The following is an 18,738-nucleotide window of genomic DNA, read 5'->3' as shown; positions in this document are numbered from 1 at the left end:
CATACCATATGTCGTCCTCATCTCCCTTCGAAGCTGAAAGAGCACAATCGACTATGAATAGTCGAAGATCATGGCTATGGTCCTCCTCTTCTCCAGCAAAACAGCCCTGGTGCTTCCTCTATTTGCTTCTTTTCTCATCCACCTGCCTCTTATAGCATTCTTTAATCTGATGACCAGGTTTTCCACAGTAAAAAAATTTCTTAACATAATTATCAGTCATACCTCTAAATGATCTCTTTTGAAATGTGTTGGCTCCTTTCTGCTGCGGTTGCTGGTGTTGGTGCTGCTTCCCTCTGTACTACCTCCTTTTTGCCATCAAAGCAAGGTCATTGCTCTAAGTTTTCAAATTTTTTCATCGCTCTTCTTCTTGCAGCAGGATCCCAGTCAGTTATTCAAATGAAGGGACTTTCTCCCTTGCTGACAGCCTTGTGATGAATGTCTGATATTCATCAATCACTCTGTTCAATGTGAGTGTGACCAGATCTGAATCAGAAACTTTCTCTCTGATTGCTCCCAGTCTGTCACTCAGATCCTTGACTCTGGCAATGAATCCAGCAACAGACTCATTCTCCTCCATCTTCAATGCAAACAGCTTGCCTTTAAGTGAAAAGACACGGTTTGTATTCTGTGTCTCGTACAGGTTTTTGATTGTCGTCCAAATGTCTGCGGCCAATTTATAGTCTCTAATGTGAGGGATAACACCGTCCTTGACTGACATTTTCAATATGACCTTCGATTTCATCTCCCTTTTATCCCAATCTTGTTCTTGTGTTTTTGTTCCAGCTCTCGTCTCATTTCCTGTGATGATCGCCCACGCATTTGCACTTTCGAGCAAAGTCTGTATCTTGAATTTCCAGTTATTGAAATTTGATCCATCGAGTTTGCCAGACTCGTGGAGGTATGATTCTAAACTGTTATTCATATTGACTTATACCAGATCCAAACCTCTGAAGAAAAAAAAACTTGTACCTTCAATGTGCCACCACCGGGCAAGTTCGATCTGCTGCCACCGAACAGATCTGAAACTTCACTGCGCCACCACCGGGCAATACGCCTCCACCGGGCAAGTCCGATCTGCTGCCACTGAACAGATCTGGGACTTCACTACGCCACCACCGGGCAATACGCCTCCACCGAGCAAGTCCGATCTGCTACCACCGAGTAGATCAGGAACTTCAGCATGCCACCACTGGGCTGCTCTGATCTGCTTCCACTGAACAGATCTGCAAATTGAAAGTGCCACCACTAGGAAACTCCGATCTGCAATGAAAAATTGAAGATTTTCAAATAGAAAGAGGTTTTCTCTTTGGCGCTATTAACAACTACGGATCCGCGCCAATTGCAGAGAAGACAAATTGATGAAGTGCATTGAAATTGGCACGATTAACAGCCACGGATCCGCACCAATTCAGTTACTTTTTCGCTGGCGTGCTTATCAACCTCAAACCCATGCCAATGGGCGCGTCTGTTCACTAAAAAATCGCGCCAATCCACTTCTGCATTTAAAGGCGCGCAACAAGTCCGAGCCAACCCTTTCTTGCACTCAGAGATGATCAGTCATCTGAGATCCGTCTTCAGGTGTTACTGTAGTCCACTTGATACTCCACTGCCACTACAGTTATCTAATCAATGATGCATCCTAAAAAAATAAGGCTGTCCCTACTCTGAGCTCTGATACCAAGATAAAATATAAACAGAATTGAAAAGAAGGAGATGTAGCTCACAGGTGTGGCCTGCACCTGGAGACTACACTCACAAAACAGAGAGATCACTCTCGTACACTCTATTACAATCAAATGAAGGATTACATCATTTAAGTACAACTCCAGAAATCAGGGAGTTGCAACCACACTCCTAAATTCTAGGAACAAATCCTAAACTAAGGAGATTCGTTACAACTATGTAACCATTTCTCCATTAATACAAAATAATATTTAATTATTTTCAATTGTTTTATTATTTTATTATTTTTTATCTTTTTACTCTTTTACTTTTTTACTTCAAAAATGGTGAATCATCCCCAATCGTTGACATCATCATCTTGAATCATATTAGTTCTTATAAAGTTTATTTTGGTTGTAAATTTTTCTTATGAGGCCCAATTTGGACCTCAAAATTCATCTAATCAATGCAAGCAAGAATAAACAATGTGTTGGTTTACTTGGTAATCAATTCTCCATATCTACATCTTCATATCTGCCTCTTCTTCCCTTCAAATCTTCTATACATAAGCTTTGTATGTGTTAGGTAACTAATGCATAACATCTCAATCAACTCTCACATTCTCTAACACTCTAACCAACCATCTCTCCAACCTTGCACAAATTTATAAATGACCTTTGATGGTTGTTTTTGTTCCACTCATCCAAATATGAAATGACAAAACATGCCTCTTTGCATTCCAAGGGTGTCTCTTCAATTACAAAACTTCTTAAACTCTTGATTATTAAAATATATAAAATAAATTTCATCATACCCAAATATCATTCATTGATATTCTTCATGTCAATCAAGTAAATAAATAACATGCAATAATAAAATATTGCATTCATATTTAAATAGCCTTGCATCACAATATTTTTCCATGTCTTTGCCTTTGCCTTGCATCTTTCCTTCCCTTGCATCATGTCTTTGTCTTGCCTTTTCTATCATGGAGTCTTGCCTTTGCCTTGCATCACAACAATGATCATGATTTTGTCTTTCCTTGCATATTTGCATCAACATATTATTCAAAGCTGATCTCTACAACATTTATACAAGCATTCTCACAAAAGCATCAACATCACCCTAAAGAAACACAATCTAAGCTATTTTCCATCTTACTTTGATGCTCCTTCTCCATCACCCTTGTTCTTGTTTCTACATATTGAAAATGCTTCGCTGCAATTTTTTTGCTGGAAGACTTATCTTGCTTTTTTCTCCTATTCATTTGTGCATACATTAACTATGTAACCATTTTTTCATAAATTGATTGTGTACACTTCTTGTTGCTCCTTAATTTTTCCTTGATGTTTCTCTTTTTCCTTTCCTGTTGTTCCTTCTCCATTGCCTTGTTGCTGTTCCTTTTCCTTTATTTCTCTTATTTCTCCTTTGCATTGTATGTTCCTTGCTCCTACATACCTTACTATTCCTCCTTGCCTTGCTTCTATGTTTCTATTCCTTTGTACCCTACTCCTCCTCCTGGATACCTTGTTGTTCCTTTGACATCAATGACAATAATTCCATCAAAATGGGCACCTTTGAAAATTTTTCCCACAAACGTATATAAAAACTAAGTTCATTCATTCGTCATGGGGGAGGCAACATAGAACCCAGCCCAGGCAGGGCATGAATTTCAAGACAGTGAACCTTTTCTTGAATATTCTTATGCAGAATCTTGGAGGAATCTAAAATATTCCATGGAGGGTGATTTTTCACAATGACATAAACATGGAAACTTTATACTCAAAAGAGCTACAATTTTATAGAGAACATGATGGTGTGGTGTGTTCCCCATCTGAGTAATAGAAATTCAAGTGGCCAGTAGCGAGGAATATTTGTAGGATCTTGTGGAATCTAAAAGATTCCCTTGGAGGCCGATTTTTTATAGAGGTGGAATGATGCCCACTTTATAGTCATTTTTCATAGAATTTTTCAAGGAGCGTAATGATGTGCTCAAAATTTTCATCCAAGCAACGGATTTTTCAGCCATCGCCAGGAAGGAATATTTGGGGGAATCTTTGAGATTCTCGAGGGTCCAAATTCTCACGGTGTTTGAAAGGTGTCACGTTTATAGTCGTTTTATGCAATTTCATGGCATTATTTCAGTGTTGCAGTCCATTTCATCAGCTGAGCTTTTCATTTTCCATCCATCCTTGAAAGTGGAGGTATATGATGTAGTTATGCCACGTCTTTCTTTTGATTCGCTGAGATGCTGATTTTGTTGGAGAGATCCTTATTTCCATTATTTTTAAGGATACTTGTATGCCACGTCATGTCAAAATTTATTAGCTTTTCATGCTAAAGGAGGGCCCATTTGAGTGAGAGTTCCTATAGGGAGAGTGTCTCGTGTGGAGACATGCCACTCTAGTTGATGTAATTTATCCTTGTAATGACAAAGAATATACTATGTACATCATCATCATCTTGTAGCATTTAATGAAGCAACCTCTCCACTATTGACACCGATCCAGGAGACGTAACCCACACTGGGTGAAATCCGTTATCAATGTGTCCATGCTATTTATTTTATGGTTTTATTTATGTTTTGTCTTCTTTAAAGCATGCACATGTAGATTTTCACACTCTTTCATACGCAATTCTGCTAACATCACATGAGTACAAGATCTTGGTTAATTCTGGTAGTTCAAGAGATCCAGATCAAGTTTTCTATCATAGTGGTCTTCTCGTTGATGTGAATTGTGAGTGATAACCAAAGATTCAACGTGCAATAAGAAGGGAAATGGAGAAAAACAGAGATATATACGATGATTTCCTCAGGATAACACACATGGTGGACATAATGTATGCAGATTATGAGGGTAATATGGCAAGAGAGGAATGAGATAAATAAAAAGTAGAGAATGATTCTCCATCTACCCCCTCGAGTGAATATTCAACTTCTTCATCGTCCTCTCATCATTTAGATGAGGAGATCAATCATAGCCTTCAAGGAGAGAATGTTGAATTGAGGAGACTTCTACGAGAAGAAAAAGAGGATAAGAAAAGGGTGGAGCTACAATTATGAGCCACGAAAGAGGCCTTGGAAAAATTGAATTGTAATGAAGGCTTAGTGAAGCTATCATCACCTATGTCCGCATTGATAACTAAGGTAAATAATGTTGATCGTTCTTCAATTTCATTTTCACAAGAAGTTATTTCTGTTGGAAACATGGAGGTACCAATTTTAGGAACTGGCATGAGAATCCTTACCAATATGGGGTATGAAGGAGGAGGAATTGGTGTTAATGTCCAAGGAATGACTCAACCATTGGAGGTTATGAAAATAACTAGGTTTATAGGTTTGGGGTACACTGAAGGAAAGTGATCGAAGGTAAAAGAAGCTTCCAAGACATTGTAAAAGCCATCAGAGAACGAGGATGATTGGAGCACATCACAATCCTCCCATGGAAGTGCACAATGTAGAGGAAGAGTTAAGGAAATCTCTCATCTCTAGGGTTGCACCAGAGACAACCAAGAGCGGTATAAATAGTCTCTGTATTCTAAATTTCATCTTGATTACAAGCATGTTAGGGATGAGAAAAAATTAGGTGTAGAAAAACATGTAGTTTTTGTGGTTTACATAACCATGTGGTTGTTGAGTGCTAGAAGAGAATTGCAACAAGAAAGAGGATGAGGCATTAAATACCTTCTTCACATCAAAGAGCCACATATTAGAGGATCCATCTAGAGAAACATCTCAAGGTCAAAGTGCCCATGCAAAAACCAGACGGTGAAGGTGTTCAACAAGAAAACCCACCACATTCTTGGTGGTTGACTTTGTTGAGCAAGAGAGAGTTTTACCAGATATGGTAGCTTGTCATGGTTGCATTTTGTAAATCGTGTTTTGAAATATAAATGTAAAAGTGATGATGTGTTTTCCATCGCTTATTAAAGTAACAATGATGTGTTGGCCTTTTATTGATAGTTGGGGTATCAATTTCTATTATGATGTACACTTGACCAAAGAGTGTGTGTTATAAATTCTTGGAAAGTATGGGGATGATTGGGTTATGATTGGTTATGTAATTGAACATGTAATTTCACAAAGATTTTACTACGGGTTTGCAGATGATGCAGGTGTCGGTTCATCACTTATGGCTCTGAAGAACAAGGGTGAAGGACAGGGAAGTGTGACTTGTCGGGACACTTATTTTGGAGACAATGTAACACAACAATTGCAGATTATGTTCACGCTTTTGGAGGACTAAAAGCTCCTCAGTGGGGAGGAATGATCCAGGTGGCTCAAGACACACTCAAAATTCAGAAGTGGGTCAAAATAGATAAAAAATGAAATTCATCAATTGATATGAAATCAATACCAGATCATATTTCTCATCATCTTGATTCCAACAACAGGAACGAAACTCAAATTTGTGTTCGTATGCTCAAGATATTGACTTTGAAAGTTTTGGTCAAACTAGGCAAAGTGGCAACCACAAATGAGGAAACAATTTGGTAGAGCCTTGGTGCACTAAATCCAACTACTGAAATGGGTGAATTTGTTGCCTACTTAATTTGTATAGTAACCCTTAAAAATTGGTGGACGAATTTTGAATAGTGGATTATTATAAAAACAAAAAAATTATATAAAAAAGGAGGTGTTGGGCCACCACGTCTGCCATCCTGCCACACCACATATATTTCTATATATTATGGTTGGCATATGGTCAAACCCTACCAAGCGCATGCCACGTTGAAAAAAAAACATATGTCATATATAATGGGCCAACGACCCATCATTAATAGCTGAGGCAACCACGTATACGACTAGGGTTGGTGGGTGTCAAACCCACCCCACTATTTGGTGAGACTGCCAAACTGGCAGCCCCACATAACATGACTCTAATCAACATACACCGCTAAAACATAACTGTAATGGTTATTCGGTGTATGCAATATGCACCAACACAAAACATTAAACCATAACATCCAACAATTATGTTAAATGCCGATATTACACTATTTCTCCAAAATGAGCATCGGTACAAAATAATATACTGCCAAAATTGTGACAGCAGGTGGATTTTGAACCTGGACCACCTGCACTCTAAGTTTAGCACTCTGCCAACAACACAAACATGCACATTTGACAACTCCACCCTTAAACGTATATAAAAACTCAGTTCATTTATTCGTCGAGGGGGAGGCAGCACAAAACCTAGCCCAGGTGAGGCATGAATTTCGATACAGGGAATCTTTTCTAGAATATTCTTATGCAGAATGTTGGGGGAATATAAAAGGTTCCTTGGAGGGAGATTTTTCACAATGATAAAAACATGCAAAATTTATACTCAAAAGAACCAAAAGTTCGTAGGGAATGTGATGATACTGTCTATTTCCCCATCTGAGCAATAGAAATTTAGGAAGTCAACAATGAGGAATCTTTTTAGAATCTTGTGGAATCTAAAAGATTCCCTTAGACGCTTGTTTTTGAAAAAGGAAGAATGATTCCAACTTTATAGTCATTTTTCACAGAATTTCACAAGGAGTGCATTGGTGTGCTTAGAATTTTCATCCAAGGAGCAGATTTTTTTACTATTGCTAGGAAGGAATCTTTGGGGGAATCTTCAAGATTCCCGAGGGTCCAAATTTTGATGGTGTTTGAAAGAGGTCAATTTTATAGTAGTTTGACATTATTTCATGCAATGATTTCAGTTGTGCAGTCCATTTCATCAACTGAGCTTTGAATTTTCCAACCATCCCATAAGTGGAGGTATATGATGCAGTTATGCCATGTCTTTCTTTTGATTTGTTGAGATGATGATTTTTTTGTCAAGATCCTTGTTACCATTATGCTGAAGGGTACATATATTCCACATCATGTGAGAATTTATTAGGTTGTCATGTTGAAGGAGGGCCCATTTGAGTGAGAGTTCCTATAGGGAGAACGTCTCGTGGAGAGACATGCCACTCTGGTTGAGGGAATTTATCCTTGTAATGAAAAAAAAATATATTATGTAAATCATCATCTTCTTGCAACATGTAATGAAATGACCTCCCCACTCTTGACACTGGGCCTAGAGATGTAACCCACACTGGGTGAACTCTGTTATCAATGTATTTTTGTTATTTATTTGATGCTTGTCTTTATTTTTCATCTTCTTTAAAGCATGCATGTTAGGCCCCTATACTACTAGTGTAACACCTTATTGTTATAGTAGTGTAGGGGCCTAACAATGCACATGTGTATTTTCATACTCTTTCATATGAAATTTAACTAACATCACAAAATTAAAAGATATATTTTTAATTCTAATAGCTAAAGAGATTCAAATCAAGAGGGTAAAGCGAAGAAGAAAGGGGGCAGTGATGAAACAACATAGGTTATGAACACTCAAGCCTTTGCACCTAAACCTACTCCACCATGTTCTTTGTGTGATCTTCAATTTCATGCCACCAATAATTGTGACAAACTCCCCCAGTTAGAGGGTTTGATTTCCTTGGATGAAATTTAACAAAACCCAAGAGTTCTTGATGTCCAAGTATCTCTACTTGAATCATCTAAGAATAAAAAATAGTTATGAATAAAACACCCTTTCATTTTTTGTAAAACATATGGTCATTGCTCCCATAAATTTCCTTATCTCTCACATTTTCATGATACTCTCCTTATTCTACGTGATATGTATGTTGTTGGTAATGAAATTTCCATTCCTCTACTTATGGCCCCTAGCACGTCTTCTTTGCTAGGGAAGTGACCCGCTTAATTCACTCTCATGAATGGTCCTCCTAATGTAGAGATAATAAAAAAACAATGTACATATAATTTATTTGTCATCATATATGGGTTTGACATCTTAAGACTTTGCAATAGTGTTTAATTGTATAACTTCAGAGACATATTTTGTCTTTGGGTTGACTTTACTCTCAATTTTGGTGGACCTTTAGTACAGTAGTGACCATTCTTCCTCTATACATGTTTCACATGTGAACCATGTCTCTCATAGTGGTCCTTCCAAGTCTCAAATTCGAGTGTTCCACCCAAATTAACACATTATGGAGTCTTTCAACATGCTAGATTATTCATGGGATAATTTGCATCATCGTTCATATTTTCTTCCACCGCCATAAATTCTATTTGACCAATACGTTATGGAATCAAAATTATTTATACATGGTCAAGTATATTGGTTCGAAAACCATGTATTTCGAATGTAGAAATTTGAACGACATCCACCTTGTGGCCATTACATTGTTAATCAATGTTTGGGTAAATGGGCATACCATTTTGAGGGTCAAGAAGAATTTTTTTCCCCAACCCTCATATTACATATAGTAGTGTAAACTCTAGTCCCATCATTCTTCCCATATTGAATAACATCTAGAGTCCCATGTCCCTCTAAATCACCCTCAGGATGATCCACTTAATCATTCCTATATGTTACCTCCAAAACCTAGTTTCTTTGACATTCATCTTGTTCAACTCAAGTTTTGTCTTAGTGAGCATTGGTTCACTATCACCCAAGCGACTCTTTGTTATGGTGAAACAAAAAAATTAGTACCTTGAGTCATACATATAGTTCCAAGTGAGATAGAACTTCCACCATTTCCTTTATCCCATTGCACTCATCTCTTCTTTCCATTAGAAGATAACCAAACCATAACAAATGGAGACCATAGAAAAACATGCATTATCACATGATGTATAACATCATGTAGTATTTTCATCATACAAATGGAATCTACTACTCCAAATACATTTGACATGTCTATAGCATGATACATATAAATCCAACTGAGGGCATCTGATTCCCACCTTTGCATACTTGATCAATCCCCTCCATCATGGCTTTCTTTGGGGTAGCATCTAATGCTTGTGGGTATGATGGCTTGATCTAGACTTATGCATGTATGCAAAAAAATACAGAAATACCCATATACATAGAGATGCAACATAAATAAAACTTCATTTCATTAATACCAAAGAACTGAAATATCCTTACATACACAAATAAAAATGAACTACCTCGGGCGATGGTAGCTTATCTTTGAGAAGAGATGTGGCAAATACATGCCTTTGAACTGTGTTACAGTGAGTCTAAAAGGCCTATTTATTATTGAGAAACAATGGAAAGCCATAAACATCCCAAAAACTAACCCTAGGAGATGAAGTGCCAAAATTGTGGGCGGTACATCATCTTCCTGGGGTCGTAACTTTGGCATATGATAGTATGGCTATCATAATACCTCATTTCAAAGATATCGAAAATAAGGATGAAAAGAAACTTGCCTACAAATTGGGGACTTTTCCAGTCTCTATTTTTACCCTAAAAGCATCCTTTAGGGCCTCAAAAAGGCTCCAAAAGTTTAGGACCCAAAAAAATGCCAAAAAATTGTAAATTGTGCTATAGTTAAGGAAACTGAAAAATCGAAAGGGACAATGTTAGGGTTCCAAGTGGAATAGGTGGGTGGCCACCAATATCCACCTGGATAATTCCTCCCCCCTTAGGAAGCAATGACTCCCATTGTGTTGAGTACCTCCATGAGATGGGGAAACTGTTCCTCAACTTGGTCCCTAGTGAGCCACTTGCCTTGGTGCAGGAGTTAGCCAGCTTTGACAACTTGATAAAGTTGAATATTCTACTGGCGAGTGTTCTTGATATGTGTTTCCATGCTCTGATCAGTTTTGGCTTGGTCCATGTAATTTGGGTTTAACTCTTTTGGTGTGAGTTGTTCTGCAATGTCTGATGTATCTAGTAATGGTGGAAAGTATGGTCGAAGGCAGTCCACACTGAATGCTAGGTGCAAGCCAAGGAATCTTGGCATGCTCAACATGAAAGCATTGTCCTCGATATCCTTAGTGATGGTGTAAGGCAAATATCGGAGTGGGCAAAGTTTGCGGTGGGGCCCAGTGAGACGCTCCTTCTACAGATGTAACCAAACTTTGTTGCCCACCCGGAACTTGTGTGGCAGCTGATGCTGATCATGATGCTTCTTGTACTTAGAATTGGCTCTGTCAAATATGTCATGGATCTATTGGCAGATGTGTTGAATGCACTCAATGAAGCTACTAGCCGTGTCAACTTCAGAATGGACATGAGTCGAATCTACCTGAGTAGTTGCGAATGGTATGACCACATCAATGTGACATAGTGGCTGGAATCCCAATCCCACCTAAAAGGGACTATGGGTAGTTGAGCTATGGAGAACTTTATTGTAGTTGTGTTGGACATAGGGGAGGCTTTCATCCCATGTGCATGGATGCTTCAAGTTGTACATACACAAAATGTGTACGATCATCCTGTTCACAACCTTTGTTTGGCCATCAGTTTGAGGGTGGAAAGTTGTGGACTTAGTGAGCTTAGTATCCAACATCGACCAGAAACTTGACCAAAATTTACTTAGGAAACTATTGTCCCAATCTGAGATAATAGATTATGGGATCCCAAAATGTATCCACACTTGTTCAAAGAAGAGCTTAGCAGTGGCTTCTGCCATGATACTCTTCTTCAAAGCTGCTAGAATGGCCATCTTAGAGAAATTGTGGATGACCAAGAAAACGCAGTTGTTGCAATGCTTAGTAGAAGGAAGCCCTGACATGTAATCCATGGATATGAATTCATGATCTGAAATGAGCATAAGTTAAAATTGTTGTAGAATTGATTAGCCATTATTGAATTGATTGTTAAATAAAAGTTCGGAAATCGAGGAAAACTGCTTCAGAAGAAGACTTTATGACAACTAATTAAAAATAAGAAAGATGCATAACAGAAGTGAAAATAGTAAAAACACAGTGATACCATAAAAAGAGTTGATTACGGAGTTCATCCCTAATGGACTAAGTCTTCGGGTCTGGTTTCAAGATGGGCGACCACTTTATTAGGATTGAAACAGTAGAGGACGATTACACAGATATTTGACCATACTGAATGTGCATACATTCATTTTTTATCACTGTCAAAAGGAAGTTCTCTAAACCATCTTTCAAATGCCTATCACAGTTCCCAATTCCGACTCCGGATGTTCCTATTACACTGAAAATGAAACTGCCTATGACCTCTAGAATTTGCATACAAAAACCAAAACCATGAATCCCACCTTCAATGAAGAAAAACGGCCTCTTATAGGCCCACAAGTACATCAAAACCTCCTTTGGCCTAAACTTGGCAAGAACAAGTTGCAATCTAGGGTGGTTTGTCTCAGTCTAGTCATAAAATGACACTTAAGATTAGGTTTAATGGTCATTGAATTAATTTGTTAACAAAAACCATCATAAAACCCAAAAACAAACTTTGGTTATAACAAAACCCGTTGGCGGTTAGGTTAACTGCATGGAGAAGGCTGACGATTACATTTGACCAGCCACAGGCTGCCACCTCCACACTTGCCCCGACGGTCACGGCTGACAGTGCTCCGGTGGTCCCAGTGTGAAATGTTCACATGTCAACTGTCTTCTCCTGCGTTTTTTGTTACGGTTAGATTGAACTCCGCCAACAGTTAACACTCCACCTATTCACATGAACTAATATGGTCTCCGTTGTGGTTAAATTAATGTTGTAGTGAGCTCCGTTAAGATGACTGGTTCTGCTGCGGCTCCGATGCAGTTGATGTTATAGTTAACTACTAACCAGGCGGTGAACAACTCCTGCTCACATGCCAACTATCCTGACGTGGTTTCCGATAGTGGTTAGGGACTAATAGTTTGTATTTTAATGCTTTTTTTGTAATTACATTAGGCCGAGAGTTAATACAAAGGGTTTTAGACTTAGGAAAATAGGTTTTTATGTATTTTTTGATTTGTTTTTTAATACATAAAGTTGGAATATAACATGTTTGATGGGTTTAGGACAAGTGTTTAGGTATTTAGGTTAGGTTTTTAGGATTAGGTTTTATGTGTATTAGGGTTTTAGGTCAAATAAGAAAACCTCATTACAACTAAATGTCACAAAGTGACATTCAAAACATTTGTCACATGATGACGAACCCATCAACATCAAAAACTGCAAGTGGATGATAGCACATGTCGATTGTTGGAAACAATACTGAGGGGGGGGGGCTGAATCAGTATTAGCAATTTAACAATATTTCTTTTCCATAAACAATTTTATATATGCTACTTATGTTAATGCAACTTGCGTGTATACGCAATTGCGTTTAGAGTAACCAGCATATACCTTGCAAACATATAATTTAGTTAGTTGATCTTTAATCTGTGTATGAGAACCATTTAAACAATAACCAGGTGCAGTAAACAGAATAAGAAATCACACACATGAACACAAGATATAAGGTGGAAACCCAACGTGGGTGAAAACCACCTGCTGCGATCGTCTCTATATTTCTTTAATAAGAAACTTCTTCTTACAAATTTTGTACTGGTGCAACCTTATACCAATACGCAAGCTTCTACCTGTAGAAGGATACAACCTTCTCTCATTCTCGAGCTTTTCCTGGAAGGGAGCTACAACCCCCTTAGCTCTTGTACTAGCTGATGAGTTTAATAGTACGTAGGTGCTGACCTATAGAAGGCTACAACCTTCTCTTTTCTTCTAGGGACCACGTTTCATAAAGTTTCAGATTAGATCCATCAATAACATCAATCAAACATCAAATATATCCGCATTAACCAATCTCCTTTGCACCAACCAAAACTGAATCAAACAATCACTTTTCTGAAGGTTGTAACTAGAATACAATAACAGTAACCAGAACCCAATCCAGAACCCAGAACACTATAACAACAAACGGAAGTAGGTAAGACATATTTTATGAGGTGTACGCTACTTCAATGTGTCAAACCTGCATGCATACACTTTCTTCCCAAGGCGGACTTGCGTATACGCTATTTTGAAATGCCGAACTAGCATGTATACACGCCTTTGCGATAATGAACCTACATACAGATCTGTAAAAGATGATTTAACCTTTACAACTATTCAGACATTAGTTATACCCAGATAATTAGATTTACAGATTGCGTCATGCACCAATTATTCAGATAAAATATCAAAACCACACAAAGATGCTTCTCTTCAAGCCTTAAGATCTTGACCCATCAATAGAACTTATCCTTCTTCAAGCGCTCAGGTTATTCCTTGATTCAGATCCAGCTATGCACCATAACCCAATGACCAGTATTCTAGATCTTGTTCTTCATAAGATATTCAATACTTGAGTGCCTTTGCCTAATGATCTCCTCCTCCTTTTATAGTCTTAGGCCTTACTCAATACCATGGTCCAAAACCACTTAGACTCAATACCTTGGACCAAATGCCTGGGGTCAACACTTCAGACAAGATACCTTGGACTAATACCATGGGTTAAAATACCAAGGACCAAATACCATGGACCAAAACCAAGTTTTCAAACATGTATGTGCTTTCCCTTGCATGAAAGTGCGTTTATATGCATACGTGCCTTTTGTTCTGTGAACCCACATGTATATGTGGCTTGGTCAAGGGGGACCTGCGTATACATCTTTTTCCTTCATTCGGTGAGCCTGAACTATGATTTTTCATCTGAGTGAGTTTCCATCAAGGACGACACTTACGTCATAGAGCCAAACCTATGTCATAATGACAACAATCTCCCCCTTTGGACTTGATGGCAACCCCAAGTCACTCTCCCCCTTTGTCATCAAGGGCAAAGGGTTATGCTCCCCCTAAGTACATGAAAAATTCTCTGATCTACTGAAGTGTGCTATCCATGCTCCCCCTGACTGTAAGCAAGGTTTGCAAAAATATGTTCTACAAGAAGAACATGACTCTATATAGCATAAATAACCTTCCTATCACCAACGACTCATACATACATACATCTCCCAACCAAGTGGGGATATACCAATATTAACTCATCCACCCAACCAAGTGGGGATATACCAAATGTTTATGAAAAAAACAAGAACATTACATCATCCATCCCATGCATAGTGGGGAAACAAAATAGGTCATTACATGACCTTTATAATAAAATATATACATGAAAAAACATCTAAATCAAGACTATGATAGTCATCAACAACTATCATTAGTAGCATCTATCAATCACCATCCAGACCAGTAACCATGATCTCCCTTTGCACCTATTCCACCTGAATCAAAACAACTGTCAAATTGTACCAAGATCTTCTGAGATAATGCCAACAATGCATTATTAGAAGTATATGCTCCCCCTGAACCTATGCCAAATGGTCACTGTCAGACCCATATCAGACTCTTTTCATCTTGAGTCTGGCCCACTTATATTCTTCAAACCACATATACACGACTGTATCCACAACAACTGGCGTATGTACGCGGATATGCTTCATGAAACTCATGTACAACCACTTTTCTTTGAAATAGATAAATGTCAATAGGAAGATGATGCATCAACTACTCCCAGATTCCGTCTGAGGTATTCAAATGTTTCTCTAGGTAGTGGTTTGGTGAATATATCAGCAACCTGTTCCTTGGAGGGAACATACTCCAATTTGGCCTTTTGTTCAAGCACTTGTTCCCGGAGAAAATGATATTTGATAGGTATGTGCTTGGTCTTGGAATGCATGACTGGATTCTTTGAAATATTGATTGCACTTGTATTATCACATAGAATGGAAATGGGTGGAGCACATGTCATCTAAATGTCTTGCAATGTTTGCATCATCCAAAGGAGTTGTGTGTAGAAAGATGCAACAGCCACATATTATGCTTTAGCTGTAGATAATGCAATTGAACTTTGTTTCTTGCTGAACCAAGACACTAATCTGGAACCCATAAAAAAAGCACCACCACTAGTGCTTTTTCTGTCATCCATGCTTCCTGCCCAATCTACATTTGTATATGCATGAAGTGTTAGATTTGTATCTCTAGGATACCATAGACCAAAATATTTTGTTCCTTGAAGATATTTGAAAATCCGTTTGACTTCCTGAAGGTGTGATTCCTTTGGATTTGCTTGGAATCTTCCAACTATTCCCACTACATGCATGATGTCTGGTCGGATACCTGTTAGATAAAGCAGGCTACCAATCATGGACCTGTAGGTTGGTTGATGTACTGTTGTTGATTCATCATTTGCGCTGAGGTTGCATCCTATTACCATAGTTTAGAATCTTCCATGCCATATTTCTTCAAGATTTACTTGAGGTACTTAGTTTGTGATAGAAAAATACCATCTTTATTTTTTTGAACTTGTAAACCAAGAAAATATGTGAGTTCACCAAGAAGGGACATTTCAAATTCTTTCTACATTACCAAAGCAAAGTTTTGACTCATGGATTCTTCATTGCTACAAAAAATGATATCATCAACATACACAACAAGTATTAACAATTTATCATTGTCAATTTTTATATATAGATTGCTATCAGTTGATCCTTTTGTAAAACCTTGTTGATGAAGGTATTTGTCAATACGATAATACCAGGCCCTTGGAGCTTGTTTTAGACCATAGAGAGCCTTTCTGAGTCTGCATACAAGTTTTGTATCATTTCCAAGGATGAATCCATCTGGTTGCTCAATATAAACTTCTTCTTCTAAGTCTCCATTAAGAAAGGAAGATTTCACATCCATTTGATATACTTTGAATTTCTGAAAGCTAGAAAGAGAAAGGAACATTCTTATGGCTTCAAGTCTAGCAACAGGTGCAAAAGTTTCTCCAAAGTCTATACTTTCTTATTGAGCATACCCTTTACAAACAAGTCTGGTCTTGTTTCTAATAACTTCTCCATTTTCATTCAGCTTGTTTTTGAATATCCATTTGGTTCCTATGACATTATTATCATTAAATCTAGGAACCAATTCCCAAGTATTATTCTTTTCGGTCTTCTCAAGTTCTTCATTCATATCCTTGACCCAACATTCATCTCTGCATGCTTCATTTACATTTTGCAGTTCGACGGAGGAAATCAAAGCTAGATAGCTTGAAGCTTCTGTAATAGTTCTTCTCATTTGCACACCTGCCTCTTTCTACCCCAAAATTTGAGTCTCTGGATGATTCTTCTGAACATACCTGGATGGAGTCTTTTCTTCTACCCTTATCTATTATTTTGGTGCCTCATTGGTTTCTTCTTCAGAATTAGTCTGATTTGATGTGGAAGGATAGTCCTTATCTTCTTCATAATCTTCAGTTTTTACCTGCTTTGGATTCTTGCCTGCTTCATCAACCACAACATCAATACTTTCAACAATTTTCCCAACTCTTTTATTATAACACTTATATCCTTTACTTCGGGAAGAGTAACCAAGGAGAATGCCTTCATTTGCTCTAGGTTCAAACTTGCCAAGTTTTTCATCAGTCCTTTTGATGTAACATTTGCTTCCAAAAACTTTGAATTATTTTAAAGTAGGAGTCTGACCATACCAAAGTTCATGTGGAGTTTGAGTTCTATTTACCCAGATGTTTGTTTTGTTGAGAATAGTGACTGCAGCAAATGTAGCTTCACCCCAGAAGGTTGCAGGAGTTCCAGACTCATCTAGCATAGCATGAGCCATTTGTTGAACAGTTATGTTCATCCTTTCTACCACTCCATTTTGTTAACGATTCCTTGCGGTAGAGAATTCCCTTCTTATTTCATTTTCTTCACAGAAGTTGAAGAATTCATCCGAGGTAAATTCCCCTCCTCGATCAAACCTGAGGCATTTGAATTTGTGATCTGATCCATTTTCAACCAAAGCTTTGAAGGATTTGAAATTTTCAAATGCTTCGTATTTATGCTTTAGAAGTCCTATCCAACACATTCTGGAAAAGTCTTCAATCAATAATATAAAGTATTCTTCTCCATGAGGTGACTTTTTCCTAGATGGACCACATAAATCAGTGTGAACAAGTTCAAGAGGCTTACTAGCTAATCCTTCCTTCTTAAGGAAATGTGCTCTGGTTTGCTTACCAAATTGACATGATTTGCATATTGTATTGTCTAGAATGCTGATATCAGAAAGATCACGAATAGCCCAGTATCTGCATGCTTTTCTTATTTGATAGAAACTTAGATGCCCCAATCTTCTGTGCCATAACCAGTGTTCATTGTTTTTGCTTAGGTAGCACCGTTGTTGTCCCCCCTTGAGTATGTACAGGTTGTTTGGAGTTCTTACACCTTTCATCACTATTTGTCTTGTATCAAGCTCACGAACAACACATGCATTTGATCGAAAAAATACCTCATTTCCTTGATCACACATTTGACTGACACTCAATAGATCATGATTTAGACCATCTACATACATAACATTCCCAGCTTTAACTTTTTCTTTTAAGAGAACGAAGCCTTTACCTTTTATGACTGCAAGAGTGTCATTACCAAATGAGACCTTCTTTTCCTTTTCTAGGGCATTATATGACTAAAGTTTTTCTTTATCACCTATCATGTGTTTCGAGCATCCACTATCGATGTACCACTGATTTCCTTGTCCTTCTGCATACAAATTTATGCCACATCTTTCTTTTTGTGGTTCTTTCTTTCTCCATGTTTTGGGACCCAATGAAGCTTTCTCCTTCTGATATGTTTGCTGAAATTTACTCCTACATTTGAAATATTCATGACCGAAGTTGTTACAGATAGAGCATTATGTTTCATTTCAAGAGAAGAAAAGTTATTTTAGGTCCTTTTCATAATCGCAATAACATCCCTTTGATTGTGTGCTTCTCTAGTCATGATGGTCTTGTAAGCAACACATTGAGTAGCTTTGTGTCCAAAGTTATGACATAAAAGACATTGGCCATTAAAGAAATTCCTGTGATTATCGAATCTACTGACCTGATGATTGTAGTTTCCATTGAAATTCATTCTTGAAGCAAATTGAGACTGATTTACCTATGGTTGGTTATAGCTTCTGTTCATCCTTGAAGTAGATTGAACCCAATTTACCTGGTGATCTGCTTTATGCCTTTGCTAACGATTGTCAACCTGTTCACTTCTCCTTACTGCATCAAGATAGCTTTTGGAGGTTGATGGCTTTTGTGCTTGAGATGCTTCTTTAGTATATCCAAGACCTGTATTTATCAGAGGAGAACGTTTCACTTTGATAATTTCATCTAAAGTTTTTGATCCTTTAGCAAATCTAAGATTGAGAGCTTTTGTTTTCTTAATATATTTTCTTAGACCGACAATTTCACATT

The 18,738-nt window shown here is 37.8% G+C and overlaps 1 protein-coding gene across 1 annotated transcript; it reads right to left on the bottom strand.

The window, feature by feature from the left end:
• Positions 1-388: 388 nt before the first annotated feature.
• LOC149211529 (uncharacterized) lies at positions 389-922 on the bottom strand. Its single transcript, XM_089388418.1, has one exon. It carries the CDS (start codon positions 920-922, stop codon positions 389-391), a length of 534 nt encoding a protein of 177 aa, XP_089244544.1.
• Positions 923-18,738: the final 17,816 nt, after the last annotated feature.

This window comes from Pinus tabuliformis, chromosome 1_1 (assembly GCF_031772625.1).
Source record: "Pinus tabuliformis cultivar Carrire ecotype Pingquan chromosome 1_1, CPIR1, whole genome shotgun sequence".
Taxonomy (NCBI): domain Eukaryota; kingdom Viridiplantae; phylum Streptophyta; class Pinopsida; order Pinales; family Pinaceae; genus Pinus; species Pinus tabuliformis.
This window is presented reverse-complemented; position numbering and strand designations above follow the sequence as displayed.